The following is a 15,083-nucleotide window of genomic DNA, read 5'->3' as shown; positions in this document are numbered from 1 at the left end:
GGAACCGGGCCTTATTCGCGATCTCAAGCGAATTCAGATGGCAGCACAGCGCTGTTACCAGTCTGGAACACGCTTGGATCGAAGCGCCGCATACCGGCAGGCATTGCTTAGTTAGGGACACGGCATCAGAATCCTCTGGTGGAAGCAATAGGGATAATACAAAATTTTAAAAAACCTTAAATAGAAGGACAAGTAATATATTAAATGCTAAGTATATTATTTCTAGTGGATTATTATCATAATGTGAAAAATGTGCTATAATACAAGTACAAATACTTAATGCTTTCCATATGTCATCATATGATCTGCCCCTATTCCATTAGTTCTTATAGGCGTCAGCAGCGTTACTTGAGAATGAGAACGCGAATACTAATGAATTGGTGTGTACATACTGCAGCTGTGAGAACTGTGTGTCCGCTCTGTGTGTAAGTGAAGTGTCAAGCGTCAAGTGTGAAATGCTCGTTCTATGACTTTTCGAACGCTTATTACAGAAATTCTTAAAATAATGCTTCTTTCGATTGGCCCCCAATCTCCTATACAATATTAAATTGTAAATTTGGTGCAATTTTTAAACCAATCTATTTATTAATGATTACCATATCCTGAAAAATTTGTTTAAAATTAAAAAGCATCCAATGTGACATTTCACTCCTAAATAGTATATATAAACAAAATTCCTATTAGTATTTTTTTATTTGTTATGGTAAATGTAGGAAACGCGGGTAAAAATATAATTAAATTTTTTTTAAGCAAGAAACACAAAATGTATTTCCTGTAGACTTATTCTTTCTGACAGATTCGTTACTCGTTACAAGCTTGGCATAGAGCACAAACGCATAATTGTATTATGCGATAATTCACTCAGGCACAATATGACTTTTGTGAAGGAGAAACGATGAATGTATTTTAATTGGAAATCCAGTTGATTATCATCTAACTAGAGCCAGGATAATAAGAGCTCACACGTGTACTTTTATATAAATGTAACATTGACGCGCGCGATTTTCGGAGAGTCTCTCTCTTGTAAAACAAATTTTTCAGGTATACCGTAGAAGCGGTAAAATACGCGTACCGTGTGTGCGCAACCCCTATCCTAATATTATTCCTAAAGTGTCACAAGTCAAAAATCAAGCTTGGGGCATAACGTGAGAAGAAATATGAAGCATTTTACCACAAAAGTACTTTTATAAAATTTCAGACTTCCGACTTGTGCCACTTTATTTATAAATACGTGTAGAATAAGAACGGTATAAAAGGGTACAGTCGCAACACCTAAAAAATTTACAGTCTGATAAAAAAAAAGGAAAGAAAAGAAAACACACACACACTTACAAAAGAATAATAACAAAAGAAAAATTCATTATGACGGCATATACACAACGTATCAAAAGATATGTATTTTACTACCATGAAGAGAAGAGAATATACAGAAATGTTGTAAAAATATCGCAAGTTTTTACCGTTAATATAGCTGAATGTAAATAGCAAGAAGTGAAAACATTGTTACCTGTATCATAACGCTGATAATTATGATTATATCAGAATGCACAAGAGCCTTTTACCATCGAAATACAGAAAATTTATTCAGATATACGTTTTATCGCCGATATTACTATATATCACAAATTCGTATTTCGATGGTATTTATTGGCCACTATAAAAAAGTAGTTTTCAAAAATATAGAAGTAGGCGCCGAAATGCAAGCTCCATAAGCAATTAAATAAATCTCGTTTTTTTTTGTTACACGAAACACATTGACGCATCTCAGATGATACAATCCTAAAAATGAAATGAAATTCAGCGCGGCTATCTATTTACAAAATACTACAAGACTTTAAGATTGTCTTTATAATGAACTTGTAATGTATATAAAAATAGTTGTGTGTGCGCATGGAATTCTACAATTATTAATTCTTACATAGAAAAATGAAGGTATAGACATTAAAAAATGCGAACATTCGTCATATTTCACTAGACATATGTCAACATTTCAATACATCCGTTTTTTGACATCGTTCTGTGTCCACTATTTTAATAAATATTTATAATATTCTTTCTTTTTATTATCGTATATGACATCATTTCATTGTATTTTATGTATACGCATTTTATCAGGGAACTGAAAAATGTGTGCTTGTATCTAATCGAGAAGATATGTTACAAATACACTCTAATTCTCGTACACCTTACGCGCATTTATACACTCTTTAATTTTATAGTAGACGATAGAGCATGCATGTGTCTACTTCTTCCCATTGTCTCTCATTACGAGCTTGATTCAATTGTTGATTTCATAAATATTATTTTTGCATTATAAACAATAGGTATAAAACATTAAATCATTATAAGCCAAACAATTAGTATTACGTTGGTTTGACTGTGACGCGAAAAGTACAAAAAATTCTAATATGTAGTTTCTTTTCAAAATGTCGTCAAAATGAGCATGTCTCTCTTTAAGTCTTTTAAACATTCCCATAGTATACTTATAGCAAAATGGACATTGGTATAAACGATGGCTAATGTAAGCGCGTTAAATTGACTTAAAACGATTAACTTATGAAACTACTATTTTATACAGTGTTTTCCAGACTACTCTTGATATAAATAAAACCTTTTATTATATATACAGGGCGAAGCAATTAATTAGCTCTAGAGCATGAATGTAAAAACCTGTCTATCTCCTTAATTATAAGACAGCTCTAACATTTTTGCATCAAACTTTCTTTAAACATCTGTCTCTATGCCTTTACATGGAGGTCCTGTACAAATAATTGATCTCCATCATGGTTTTTCATCTAGTTGCTCTGAGGGAATGAAATGTGCCTTGTCCTATACAGTGTTAAACAGTTTTACTTTCGAGCGAAGATCAACTTAGAAGCCATAAAGTATTATTAAACATTTATTAACTGTACACTATATGGGCGGTTAAAAGTGTTGTGGGTACTTTTAAAATATGCAGTACAATTAAATGGACGTATACAAAATTGGAGTAGAGCTTATTATAAACTTTATTTTTGTTCCCGATTTCCCCATTCGAATAAAACAATCTCGAAAGCTAAGCTATCAATTGACCAGACATTATCTTCCAACAGTAAATAATCACTTTACATTATGTATATAGTCACTTTTGTATTTTTTTTTCTTTTTCTTTGACTCTTGTGATTTCATTCTCTTTGTTCTTAAAAATTCTACTTTTGCGAATAATTTAACGGTTTTTTTTTCTTACGAGGTTTATATTCTTAAAAAGGAACAGAGATTTTAGAATAATCATGATCAATTCATTTTACAATTGTTAATACTGATAGAAAATTGTGAAAAGTTGTATGCAATACGGTAATAGTCGATCAGTTATACAAGATATTAAATTTGCATTAGGATATTTAAAGAAATTAAGTACCTCGGATTAATACTAGGCATTGTTTCTTCTTAGAACACCGTGAAAAATTATTGTTAAATACGTCGTAAGTTATTGTATTTAAAAATTCATTAACAGTATGGAAAAAAATACATATTTTAATTGTTCTACATAGTATAAGTGATATTCACCAATTAGAAAAGTATTAACATCACTTTCTTTACGCTATCGTCTTTATAGATAAATCAGCGTCAATTTGATATTTACTCCTTTCAGTCAATACAAATAATGTGTAGACTGCTTTAAGCAGAAAACAGTTGACTAAGTATTTATCACAAGCGATTTTCTTTCATACAAAACTGCGCTAATGCACTGATTTCATTATTATTCTAACGCACTATTTTATTATGCATGAAATATCAGAGAAAAATATAAATCACGTTAACATTTCTAATGCAAGAGCTTGGTTGGTTTGGGTCATTGTTTGAAAATGTCAACAAATAATTACTGTAATTAACTATTTTCTAAAGAAGATTCTTAAAACAATATTCCGAAGGATTATGTTGAGTGTTTGATTTTAATTGCATATAGATGCTATTAATTTATTGATTGATTTCAATAGAAGTTTCTTCTTTATCGCTATATATCTTGAGGGAATCTGCTATTCCGTGCAAATGTATAACTTCAACATTGCCAAAATGATTCGCTCATTATTTCAATTTTATTACAATAAGTTCTAAATATTTTTTGCGTCGCTCTTCGCATTATTATCAAAGTAACAAGAAATCACTCAAGGAAATCAGTCTTATGAGTTCACGTTAACGATTAGTCTACAAGCTCATTGCTTTAGGCGCTGATGCTAATACAGGTTAATATAAATTGATTTCAGACATTTAAACTTTATAAAAGTTTTAAATGTACCTTTTAATAAATTCGTATAGTATGTACTTGAAAAGCAATATTAACAGTGTGTCATCTAATCCTTACTGTTAATTACTAGTAATTTACAGTAGTGTATCGATTGAAATATGAATATAATAAATTTACATGTCTAACTGATTACCTTGCGCATTCTCTCGTTCGATTAAATCGATTAATCCATTGCATGTGGAGACACATAATGTTATAAACAAGTCTCTACTTTCTTCTTTAATCTTTTTTTTACAACATATACTATTCCTCTTTTACTTTATTGTGGTATTAATTTTAATGTATATATACCGTTATGAACCTCGAACGATTAAACTCAAGAAAGAGACGATTTTAAATTATCCTCATTCTTATTTTTTACATGTGCGTTATCATTGGAAGCAATTAGTCCAATGATGCAATGCCTCCATAATACGATAAACCTTATAGTCCTGAGAAATGTGCGTTTTTTATTAACAGGGAATCTACGTTACTAATCTAACTGTTTTCATGCATTAGTTTTTTTTCCTTTATAAGTAAAATTTCTCATTCTTAAATAATAATTAAAACAATAAATATAACATATACAGTGTTTTTTTCAAATATTAAAATCGTCAATTTACTGAGAAGCGTTTCTTTTTAATTTTGGTATTTACTGTAGTTCGCCACGCGACTCAGACTGCAATAAATTCATTTACACGCGTCTATGATGTTGCATTATATGAGAAAAGTAAATACAGATCTAAAAATCAACGAGATAGGCCCACGTAGATCAAACGATGATATAAACTGAAAGAAGCAACAATGGTACTTTTTTAATTAAAAGAAAAGAGCAAAGAAATTGTTAAAGGAAAAATTGAAAGTACGAAAAATTCCTTCAAATGTGCAAGATATATTTGAAAAATGAAAGAAGGCGTTATATTGCTAGTTTAGAGAAAACAAATATGTATATATAAAAAATATTAATCTTTTCTTCAGTAAAATACAGTTGCTTCAAAATAAAAAATACTTTAACGGTTTTAAAAATTATTTGCAGAATCTTGCTTAGAATTATGTAAAAAATAATAAAAGGATTAAAAAGTTTATACTCTTTCTTAAAAATAACAAATATTTGAAAATATTAGTATGCACTATGTACTTTGTAATTAGAAAAATGCACTGTATATGTGTGTATATTAGGATGGACGTATAAAACTAAACTTTCATTGCCAGTCTTTAAAAAGTTTGTATCTGATGTTTCATTTTTTTTATGTAGTTAGCTACAGATTGTGGCACCTTTAGTTTCTCACTAAATACCATCTTTCTAAAGAGTAGCAACAAAAACTGAATGTTTTACAGCCATCCTAATATATGTATATATATTTGCATGTAAGGCGACTGGACATTTAATGATTTTTGTATCTCATTTAAGCTTTATCAGATATTTTTGCAATATTACAAGAAGGCTTATTTCTTTGCTCCTTAAGAAAGTCACTTTGATTATTTTATTCACACGCAAATGCTTAATTAAGAAAGAATGGCAATGCTACGCCTAGGTCCTCCTAAGCAAACATTATCCAAACTGGACCACTTTTTAATACCAGTACGAAGAGCTTCAGTTGTTACCTTATCTTCATATCCCCTGGACATTGCTTCTAATTTTTGTGCTTTTTCTTTGCTAAGAGGCTCGCTAGGGAATGTCAATTCATTTGCTTCTGCAAGGGTACGCAAATCAAAGTAATACTTGGCATATACACTCGAAGGAACATTTATGTTAAACTGTAACATTTCCAAGAACTGCCTCTCCAATTCATTCCTGCGAAATATTAATATTATAGGAAATGCTTAATATTTTCTTCTTATTGATAATAGAGTGACAGCAATAAGCTGATATTTAAGTTATATTTATTGGCTCCCGATACTTACATATCTTCGACCGTAATGTCTTTCAAAATTTGACAATAATCCACATTCCAAACTGCTTGGTCATCCCACACCTTAGAAGCTAATAATATAGCTGCAAGTACCATACGTTTCCAGTTACCTGGTGTTATATCTATTTCAGCATATGTAAGTAGGCGCTCCAAATAAACTAGGGTAATGATGGCACATTCAGCTGTTAATTGAGCAGCATTAAATAATGTTCTTACAAATTTGTATATTTGTTTGTGTTCAGGATTATGTTTGTCATAATCCTCGGATACACCATCTCTCTGAAAATATATTATTAACATTATCAAACCAAATATATTTCCTCTTTTCACCAATGAAGATATAAATTTTAATTACTGTGAGAGGATGTAACTTTTCGTCAAAGATGTCAATTTGTTTATTTGACGTCCTATTCTTAATATGATAATATATAGCAAAGGCAACACATTTAACAGTATTTTTAAGATTAGGTTGAGAAACAGTACTATCGTCCAAATATATTGTGCTGCAGCTACTGCTCTTTTTTAAAGGCCTTGTATCTGCTATTTGATGTTGACTCTTTTTTCGTACCATTCCATCTGAAACAATAAAGAAAAATCAACAAGGAATGTGATTTTGCTAGGAAAATCATTTACTTCCTAAACTACACAACTGTCTCTTCTCAGCATTTTCAGCATTGCCTTGGATTAAACGGCGCCAAAAATTTAGAGGTGAAAATATTGTTTATAATAAAACAAAATATAATAATTAATCATTATTTAAATAGAAATCATAATTACTTTCTATTGCTTGTTTCGAGCGCTCCATAAAAATAGTGCCAGCGCATGGATCCAAGGAAGGATCGGAATCCCAGTCGTCCGGCTCTCGTTCGCTAATGTGTTGTAAATTGTTAAAACTAACACCACCCTCGGGCAAGTGTTCCTCGAGAAAGTCGAGACCACGAGTACATTCCACCCTGGTAGTATTACGGATAACTTGTGGACTTGAATAGGCGCAACAGCTACTTCTATTTCCCATTTTCTGGCCAATCGGAATATATATTTCGTTGACAAAGTTCTCTCGTTTTGCCGTTGCTTGCTTCGAAAAGAGAGATAGAAAAAAGAGACCCGTTGAAATTTTTAGCAAACTCTAATGGGCTTAAATCGATAAAGAAAGCTTGTCCCGGTTCACGTTGTTTTTGTTCACATCTCGTTGTTTGCCGACAATCAGCTGATTGAACCGTCAATATCTATCAAACAGGGTACAATATTCTTTCTCTCATTCATCTTTAAAAAATTGTTGATGATATATGTATATTATACGTATAAGTACATATAAATATCCGTATATATATATATATATATATTTCTTTGCATTTGAACTAATTCAAAGCACTATAGGTTAGATGAATTTTCTTTCATTAAGAGTAGTGTAGAAAGATGTTATCGAGATTTGAGTAACAGTGTACTAATTGAGATTTGTTACGACTGTCAGAGAACATAGGAATAGCAGGGGCAACGCTTTGGAATAGTTGACGTGCCGCAGCCGGCCGTCTTTTGTGCTTTAGACAGTTTAGACTTAGACCAACACCAAAAACTAATGCTGCAGCCCAATTTTCCCCAATCCCTTTGATTCATGATACAAGTCATCATTGTTATGCAAGCTCCCCATTATTACTTGTCATTACGCACTCTAATTTAATAAGCTTTAAATCACAATTTGTTGCACGTAAAGATCACACTGATTCGCACTATTTTCACCTTACAATTAGCCTCTCGATAGTCTTGCTTGGGATTGATGTACTGGTTGCTGTCTATCTGGTGCTGTTTTTTGCTGTCTCTCCTGTCTATCTTGGCGGTCTAGACTGTCTAGCTGGCTGATCGGGATCGGGCTGCTCCTTGCCGCAAATCTGTCGAATCCGTACCCCGTATACCCCGCAGCCCGACCTAAATTCTTGCAGCTTTCACGACTTTCACGGTAGGGTGACATGGGTGAAGAAGAGCAGAAATTGAAACCAAACTGAATTAACTGAACCAAACTGAAGAAGGAGAGCTATACTGTATTTGACGCCATATCCGGTCTTTAGGAGGAAGATAAGGAGGAAGAGAAGAAAATGTGTTCCTTTTTTTACCGGTAGGGTGAAAGTGCCCATGTATACATATATATGTATATCAGATATACATACATATACATACATACATATAGTACAAATAGAGAATAATGACCAAATGGGTGCGTTTTAGGCCCGGTTCCACAAGCCTTTTTTGATCTGGATTAAGTTAATTTTGCTATATTTTATGTCACATAGAATATAGCATAATTAACTTAATCAAGTTTAAACAAGGCTTGAATCGGGCCTGAGGATCGGTTCCACAAGCCTTGTTTAAACTGGATTAAGTTAATTATGCTATATTCTATGTGACATAAAATATAGCAAAATTAACTTAATCCAGTTTGGGCCTCAGTCGTGTTCGTAACACGCTCATCCTTATCAAAAATATATAGTTTGCGTGACACGTATTATAGCACACACACATTTCTGTCCACAATGCGCTGGTGTATGTAGCAGCACAGTATATGAATGTATGTATGTATGTACATACATATATTACTTATCTCGTAGCTGTTAGCTGTATTATCCGTCAATTTGTCAAAAAATGCAATTATAAGATTATAATTATAAGACTGCCGTTGTGTAAAATTTAATAACTCTTTATAATATATCGCCATGTAAATAAAGTAATTCATCTTGATTGAGTTGCAGCGTATCGAAACATTGGATTTTCGCTTGTACCAGCACCGATAAGCCTTCTATCTTTGTATAGTACGATCATGGCTCTTCGTAAAGTAAAGGGCAACTTCGAACGAATGTTTGATAAAAATTTGACAGATTTAGTACGTGGAATCAGGAATAATAAAGAGAATGAGGTAAACCAATTTCTTGATTTTATTATTCCTCCATTATTTTTTATTTTCTCCCTTCTTAGATTATCTCAGTATTGGAATTTAAAACATTATTTTTCACGTTTGTACCTTCGTCCACTGTTGTATGTATCCATATTTAAATTTTAGGCCAAATATATTGCAATGTGCATTGAGGAGATAAAGCAAGAATTGCGCCAGGACAATGTATCTGTTAAGGCAAATGCTGTGGCAAAGCTAACATATGTAAGAGTTACTTTTTCTTCTTCCCTAAATATCTTCTACTTAAGAGCTACAATTTATTTTTCCTTCAACTTTCTGCTAGTTACAAATGCTGGGATACGATATTAGCTGGGCTGGTTTCAATATGATCGAGGTCATGTCATCCGTTAAATTTACTTATAAGCGCATTGGATATCTGGCTGCCAGTCAAAGTTTTCACGCTGACACAGAGGTATTCATACTGCCTTCCTTAATTCTCCCTCCTGCCACCTTCTTGATAATATTCAAAACTTTTTACTTATATTTCAGCTTCTTATGTTAACCACTAATATGATTCGAAAGGATCTCAACAGTCAAAGCCAATACGATGCTGGCTTAGCCTTAAGCGGACTATCCTGTTTCATAAGTTCAGATTTAGCTAGAGATCTTGTCAGTGACATAATGACCCTTCTGACATCGACTAAACCCTATTTGCGTAAAAAAGCTGTGTTGATGATGTATAAGGTATTTTTACGTTTTCCCGAAGCTTTGAGACCCGCTTTTCCAAGATTGAAAGAGAAACTCGAAGATCCAGACAGCGGCGTTCAATCCGCTGCAGTGAATGTTGTTTGCGAATTGGCCAGAAAGAATCCCAAAAACTACTTGAGCTTGGCACCTATCTTCTTCAAGCTGATGACCACCTCTTCCAACAATTGGATGCTTATAAAAATTATTAAACTGGTAAAATCTCTTACTGTTCTCCTTTTTCTTCCTCTTCGATCCACTTGCCTTCTTTCATTCTTCTCTCTTTATTCTATCGTGCTTTGAAAGTTGTACTACAATAGTCTGCCTCAAAGCAAATTTTTCAGAAACTTTTCCCATACCAACAAGAGCTTTGATTAAAGAGAATTCTTAGTGCCTATGGAGTGACGTACCTGGCGTACGCTGAACGGACCGTGCCAATAACGAGCGGAGAGCACGGTACCGCTGTTATTACCTTGTGTCATATTCGCTATTTACGGCTCGCGCATCGTACGTCAGGTGTTTGTCTGCTCCGTACGACACGAGCACGAGAGTCGTTCTTAACATTCCCTTCTCTCTTTTTCACATTTCTTTAGTTTTCAACGATAACATTGATCGAACCTAAACTGGGTACCAGACTCACGCAGCCCTTGATCGATCTCATCTCCAGGTTCTACTAAGAAAAAATACTCTTGTCTTATATGATAGCTTGTTCTCTTGCTTCTCTTCTCTCTTACTCCTGCTCCCCTTTTCTTTCTATTTTCTCCAAATAGATTGACTTGATCCTCAATCTTTAGTTTTCTTATTATTGTTCTTCATAGATAATTAACGTTGTGTTTCCAGTTTGGCGCATTGACACCCCTAGAACCTAGGCTTGGCAAAAAATTAATAGAACCCCTTACCAATTTGATACACAGGTATTTAAATATTGATTATTTATTATTATTTATATGATGCACCGATATGCTTGTGGTATCTCGAGTTGCTTCTAATACGGTATAGCCGCTTTTTGCGTGTGAGAATAGCCTCTTCCTTTAATTACCATTATTATTTCGATTAGTTAATGCACAATTGCCATTTTCAGTACATCCGCGATGTCTCTCCTTTACGAGTGCATCAATACGGTTATAGCTGTATTGATCTCGATATCATCCGGTATGCCCAATCATTCGGACTCTATTCAATTGTGCGTCCAAAAACTGAGGATATTGATTGAAGATTCTGACCAGAATTTGAAGTATTTGGGTTTACTGGCCATGTCAAAAATTTTAAAGACTCATCCTAAGAGTGTGCAGGCACACAAGGATCTTATAATGCAGTGTCTCGATGACAAGGACGAAAGTATAAGACTGCGTGCTTTGGATTTACTATATGGCATGGTATCTAAGAAGAATTTGATGGAGATTGTCAAGAAGTTAATGGTGCATATGGATAAGGCTGAGGGAACAACTTACCGGGACGAGCTTCTTTCTAAAATCATTCAAATTTGTTCCCAGAATAATTATCAATTTATAACTTATTTTGAATGGTAAGACTTTATGATAATCCCTCTTTAACCCTTATATTACGTCTACGCCCCTAGTTTCTAAAATTTCTTCTTCCTATGTATCCCTCTTTTATAGGTATATATCTGTATTGGTTGAGCTTACGAGAATGGAGGGTACCAAGCATGGACCATTGGTAGCGACTCAATTGCTAGACGTAGCTATTCGCGTTCAGGCCATACGAAAGTATGCGGTTCAACAGTGTGCCTTACTGCTTGAAAATTCGTATCTTTTATCTGGTCAGCCACGAGCGACCATGTCCGAAGTTCTGTACGCCGCTGCTTGGATATGCGGTGAATTCTCGAGGTACGTCGAGCTGGTTTGCCCCCCCCCCCCCTCCCCCCCGCCATCATTGGCCCCCTTCTTCCTCTCATTGGCATTTGCCACAATATTCTTGCAGTGAACTGGAGAATCCATTGAGCGTTTTAAGATCGATGCTTCGTTCTCAAGCTTCAAATCTGCCGGGGCATATTCAAGCGGTCTACGTTCATAATATCTTAAAACTCTCGGCCGTGACCTTGAGCAAAGCGGAAAGGGAAGGGGATACGGAAACGATGGAGCAGGTACTGAACGATCGTCTCTCCTGATTGCCCTTTCATTCTCAATTAAATTGTCTCGTTGCTTTCGTTTCTTTCGTCCATTAACAGGTATTTCAGCTAAAGGATAAAATTGCTGCTTTCGTCTGCAGCGGCGATCTCGAAGTTCAAGAGAGATCAAGTTCCGCTCTGGCACTCTTTGACTGTTTGAAGGAAAATCCTGGGCTGTCCCATCAATTAGTGGAAGCCTTCGTCGGCGAGTTAAATCCGGTGGCACCGAAAGCTCAACGAAAGGTTACCATTAAATTATAAAAGAGGGAGAGCAAGGAGATGAAAATGTCTTTAAGTATTATTCATAGGTTTCCCTCTATCTTAGGTTCCGATTCCCGATGACTTGGACTTGGATTCATGGATCAACGAACCGCCTTCTGAGAGCTCGGATTCCGAAGATACCGATATGAACGACATCTTCGTTAAAACGGATAAGTCTGGTGATTTGTTTGCCAAGAAAGATTTCAACGAACCATCTGTTCAGGAGCTCGAGAAGAGACGCGAAGCTAGAAAATTGGAGCAGGAGAATAATCCTCATTACTTAAAAGGAAGTATCAAAAATTCGTCGACTTCGTACGACGATGTTGAGAGCATTCCTGTTGCTGAATTGGACATACCAGTTTCCTTAAAAATTTCCAATTTTTCCAATTCTCATACGTATGATAAATTAAGATCTGATCACAGTGACAACAGACCAAAAAGACGCGGGAGGAAAAAGAAATCCAAGAAAGGTGATTATTGAATCTTCCAGTATAAAACATTGTGTGACCGGAAGAATGATTTGACTTGGCATATCTTAATTCTAGATAAGCAAGCTGCGTCTGACGAAGAGCAGGAGAACGGCGATAATGAGCGTACCGTGCAAATAGTTAACACGGGTATAGGCGAGCTTCCACCAGGCGCTGAAATGAGCGATAGTGACGATTATGATCATGCGGATGCTAATGATCCGCATAGAGCTCTCAATATAGATTTGGATATACCTTTGCGCGATGACGAAAGATTGCCTGTTTTGGAGCACAGAGCCGCCGAGGACAATACGTTTGGTAGTGCGATCAAGAGTAAAGGCGGTAAAAGAGATAAGGTGTGTGTGTGTGTGTGTGTGTGTGTGTATGCCATGTGCTTGTTAATTTTTTCATTTTAGCCTAACCGAGGTTAATACTTACTTTTTCAGTCTCGTAAAAAGTCAAAACGAAGATCCAAAGACGAGGTAGTAGGAGATGACGGGAAGAAATCAAGTGTTAACGAGGAGCCCATGAGTGATATGTGGTTGGAAGCTGATACTGCTGTTAAAGACAATTTCGAATGTGAAAACGCCTCTGCGGAAAACAATGTCTGCTTGAAAAAAAGCGCCAAAGAGAAGCATGGTAAAACACAGGAGAGGCATAAGAGAAGCAGGAAGAACGATGACCCGAAGCATAAGAAGTCGAAAAAGTCTAAAGCCACCAAAGACAAAAAATCCTCAGATTACGAGGAGACGGCAGGAATTTCCACTCCTTCTAAAGAAATTCTACCAGAGTTACTGAAGAACGATTCGATTAATTTGGAAGCTAATTCGAGTCCACTGCAGACATTGTTTCTTTACGAAGAATTGGCAAAGGATAAATTTGTAAGCATGCTACATGAGGTGAAGCAAATCCCTGGGAGCCCTGATACAGTGGCTGTGTCTGTACTGATAAGAAATACCAGTGAAAATTTGATAAAAGATTTAAATTTTGATATAACGGATACATCGTCGCTTAGATTGGTTAAAAACGTGAGCGTATTTATATTTGGAATCTTTAACCTTTAAGCTGCCGGTAAAGCCACTATGGTGGCTTCGCAGTAATCTCGATAATTTGTTAACTACATATGTTATTTATATTGATAAATCTTTGAGAAAAAAGCACCGTTACTTTTATAAAAAAAAAAAAAAAAAAAAAAAGAAAAATGCCGGCAGTCTAAAGGTTAAACACATTTTAACCACCCTCCCTCCCTCTAATATTTCTGTTAATTTTTTTGAATTTGCAGCACGACGAAGAATTTGGTATAAAACTACCGTTTCAGTTAAATCCACATTCCAGTAAAGAAACCGAATTTACAATTTTGGTGTTGGATGTGACATTCGCTCAAAAATTAAGGGGGACACTAACTTATATGTTGGAATTGAAGGATGGAACTGTACAGGAGAAACTTGATTTCATTTTGCATTTTTCTTGCAGTAGGTTTATGATTGGCCATCTTTCGCATAAAGACATTCTTACGGAATTATTGAAGAGTGGTCAATTGATTTCTAAGATGAGAAAAGAGATTAGTTTGCATCAAGAATTTGAAGCATTTTTGAACATTGTATGCCACAATTGTCATCTTGCGCTCGTCGAACGAATAAATTATACTGCATCTCTTTATGGTCATTCCTTGAAAGGTCATCACGTGTGCCTTTTATTGAAATACAACGTAAGCAATAGTAATGAAACGTTCAAGATTTTTGAATGATGAAAAGACGCTCTCGCTATACACGAAAAATTATTGTTTTACAGAAATCAGCTGGAAATCTCGTGATCGAGGCTAAAGGTGACAATAATTCGCTACTCTCAGGGATAATAGACGAAATTTTAAGGCTTCATGCACAATAATGATCAGTGGCAGCAGAGATATATAGTGAATTGGTCGGATAGTCTCCTACCATTTGCGCTACAATTATTAATCAGTTACAAAGGAATGTGCTCCCTGGCATTCACCCACGCGCTTAGTGCGCTGGTCTATCGGACGTTTACACTTACGCTCACACTCGCTGTTTACTCTCCTTTATCTTTAGGAAACTACCGCTATTACATAAAATATTTTCAGAAGAAATACTTACTCAAACTTTATGCGTAATTTAAAATATAAAATTTGTTTAATATATATATATATATATATATGTATATATTATAATATGTACAGAGTGTCAGAGACCACCGAGAGAGAGAGAGAGAGAGAGAGAGAGAGAGAGAGAATAGAAGATAGCAGAAAAAAATGTTTAAGACAAAAGTAGCAGTAGGGTTTAGAATACAGAGCCTCGAGAACGCTGTTCAAGAGGACAATGGTCAATTGCTTTGAAATGTAATACTGAAAACTTTGCCAGTTTTGTTTGAAAATGTTTCTCTACTACCCTCGGTTTCCGAGATATTT

General features: G+C 34.9%; 2 protein-coding genes across 5 annotated transcripts; one reads left to right on the top strand and one right to left on the bottom strand.

The window, feature by feature from the left end:
- Positions 1 to 141: 141 nt before the first annotated feature.
- On the bottom strand, positions 142 to 8,226 carry CycY (cyclin Y). Of its 3 annotated transcripts, XM_066739810.1 has the most exons (5): positions 6,955 to 8,226; positions 6,533 to 6,753; positions 6,170 to 6,456; positions 5,870 to 6,059; positions 142 to 5,053 (listed from the first exon to the last, which is right to left on the bottom strand). In XM_066739810.1, exons 1-5 carry the CDS (start codon positions 7,190 to 7,192, stop codon positions 4,982 to 4,984), a joined length of 1,008 nt encoding a protein of 335 aa, XP_066595907.1. In that variant the 5' UTR covers positions 7,193 to 8,226; the 3' UTR covers positions 142 to 4,981. The 3 variants fall into 3 exon arrangements, with proteins under 3 accessions (XP_066595907.1, XP_066595905.1, XP_066595906.1); XM_066739808.1 differs by lacking the exon at positions 142 to 5,053 and having other exon boundaries at positions 5,735 to 6,059; XM_066739809.1 differs by lacking the exon at positions 142 to 5,053 and having other exon boundaries at positions 5,735 to 6,059; positions 6,533 to 6,750.
- Positions 8,227 to 8,785: 559 nt separating this feature from the next.
- Positions 8,786 to 14,589, top strand: garnet (adaptor-related protein complex 3, delta 1 subunit-like garnet). 2 transcript variants are annotated; one of them, XM_066739794.1, is made up of 14 exons: positions 8,786 to 9,082; positions 9,227 to 9,322; positions 9,402 to 9,530; positions 9,608 to 10,018; positions 10,643 to 10,716; positions 10,884 to 11,327; positions 11,422 to 11,649; positions 11,744 to 11,906; positions 11,991 to 12,173; positions 12,256 to 12,661; positions 12,737 to 13,014; positions 13,105 to 13,686; positions 13,941 to 14,366; positions 14,450 to 14,589. In XM_066739794.1, the coding sequence occupies exons 1-14, from the start codon at positions 8,987 to 8,989 to the stop codon at positions 14,543 to 14,545; spliced, it is 3,612 nt and encodes a 1,203-aa protein (XP_066595891.1). In that variant the 5' UTR covers positions 8,786 to 8,986; the 3' UTR covers positions 14,546 to 14,589. The 2 variants fall into 2 exon arrangements, with proteins under 2 accessions (XP_066595891.1, XP_066595892.1); XM_066739795.1 differs by lacking the exon at positions 10,643 to 10,716 and adding an exon at positions 10,396 to 10,469.
- Positions 14,590 to 15,083: the final 494 nt, after the last annotated feature.

Source organism: Prorops nasuta, unplaced genomic scaffold (assembly GCF_024137725.1).
Source record: "Prorops nasuta isolate Cenicafe-Biocafe unplaced genomic scaffold, Cenicafe_Pnas_1.2 PNAS00021, whole genome shotgun sequence".
Classification (NCBI taxonomy): domain Eukaryota; kingdom Metazoa; phylum Arthropoda; class Insecta; order Hymenoptera; family Bethylidae; genus Prorops; species Prorops nasuta.
Note: the sequence above shows the minus strand (reverse complement) of the source record. Positions and strands in the feature narration are given on the sequence as shown.

Coding starts and splice junctions, on each gene's coding strand:
- CycY (XM_066739808.1), bottom strand. CDS start 7,192: ATGGGAAATAGAAGTAGCTGTTGCGCCTATTCAAGTCCACAAGTTATC. Junction 6,754..6,954: donor CTCGAAACAAGCAATAGAAA/GTAATTATGATT, acceptor TTATTGTTTCAG/ATGGAATGGTACGAAAAAAG. Junction 6,457..6,532: donor AAAAGTTACATCCTCTCACA/GTAATTAAAATT, acceptor ATATATTTTCAG/AGAGATGGTGTATCCGAGGA.
- garnet (XM_066739794.1), top strand. CDS start 8,987: ATGGCTCTTCGTAAAGTAAAGGGCAACTTCGAACGAATGTTTGATAAA. Junction 10,019..10,642: donor TTATAAAAATTATTAAACTG/GTAAAATCTCTT, acceptor TTGTGTTTCCAG/TTTGGCGCATTGACACCCCT. Junction 11,650..11,743: donor ATATGCGGTGAATTCTCGAG/GTACGTCGAGCT, acceptor ATATTCTTGCAG/TGAACTGGAGAATCCATTGA.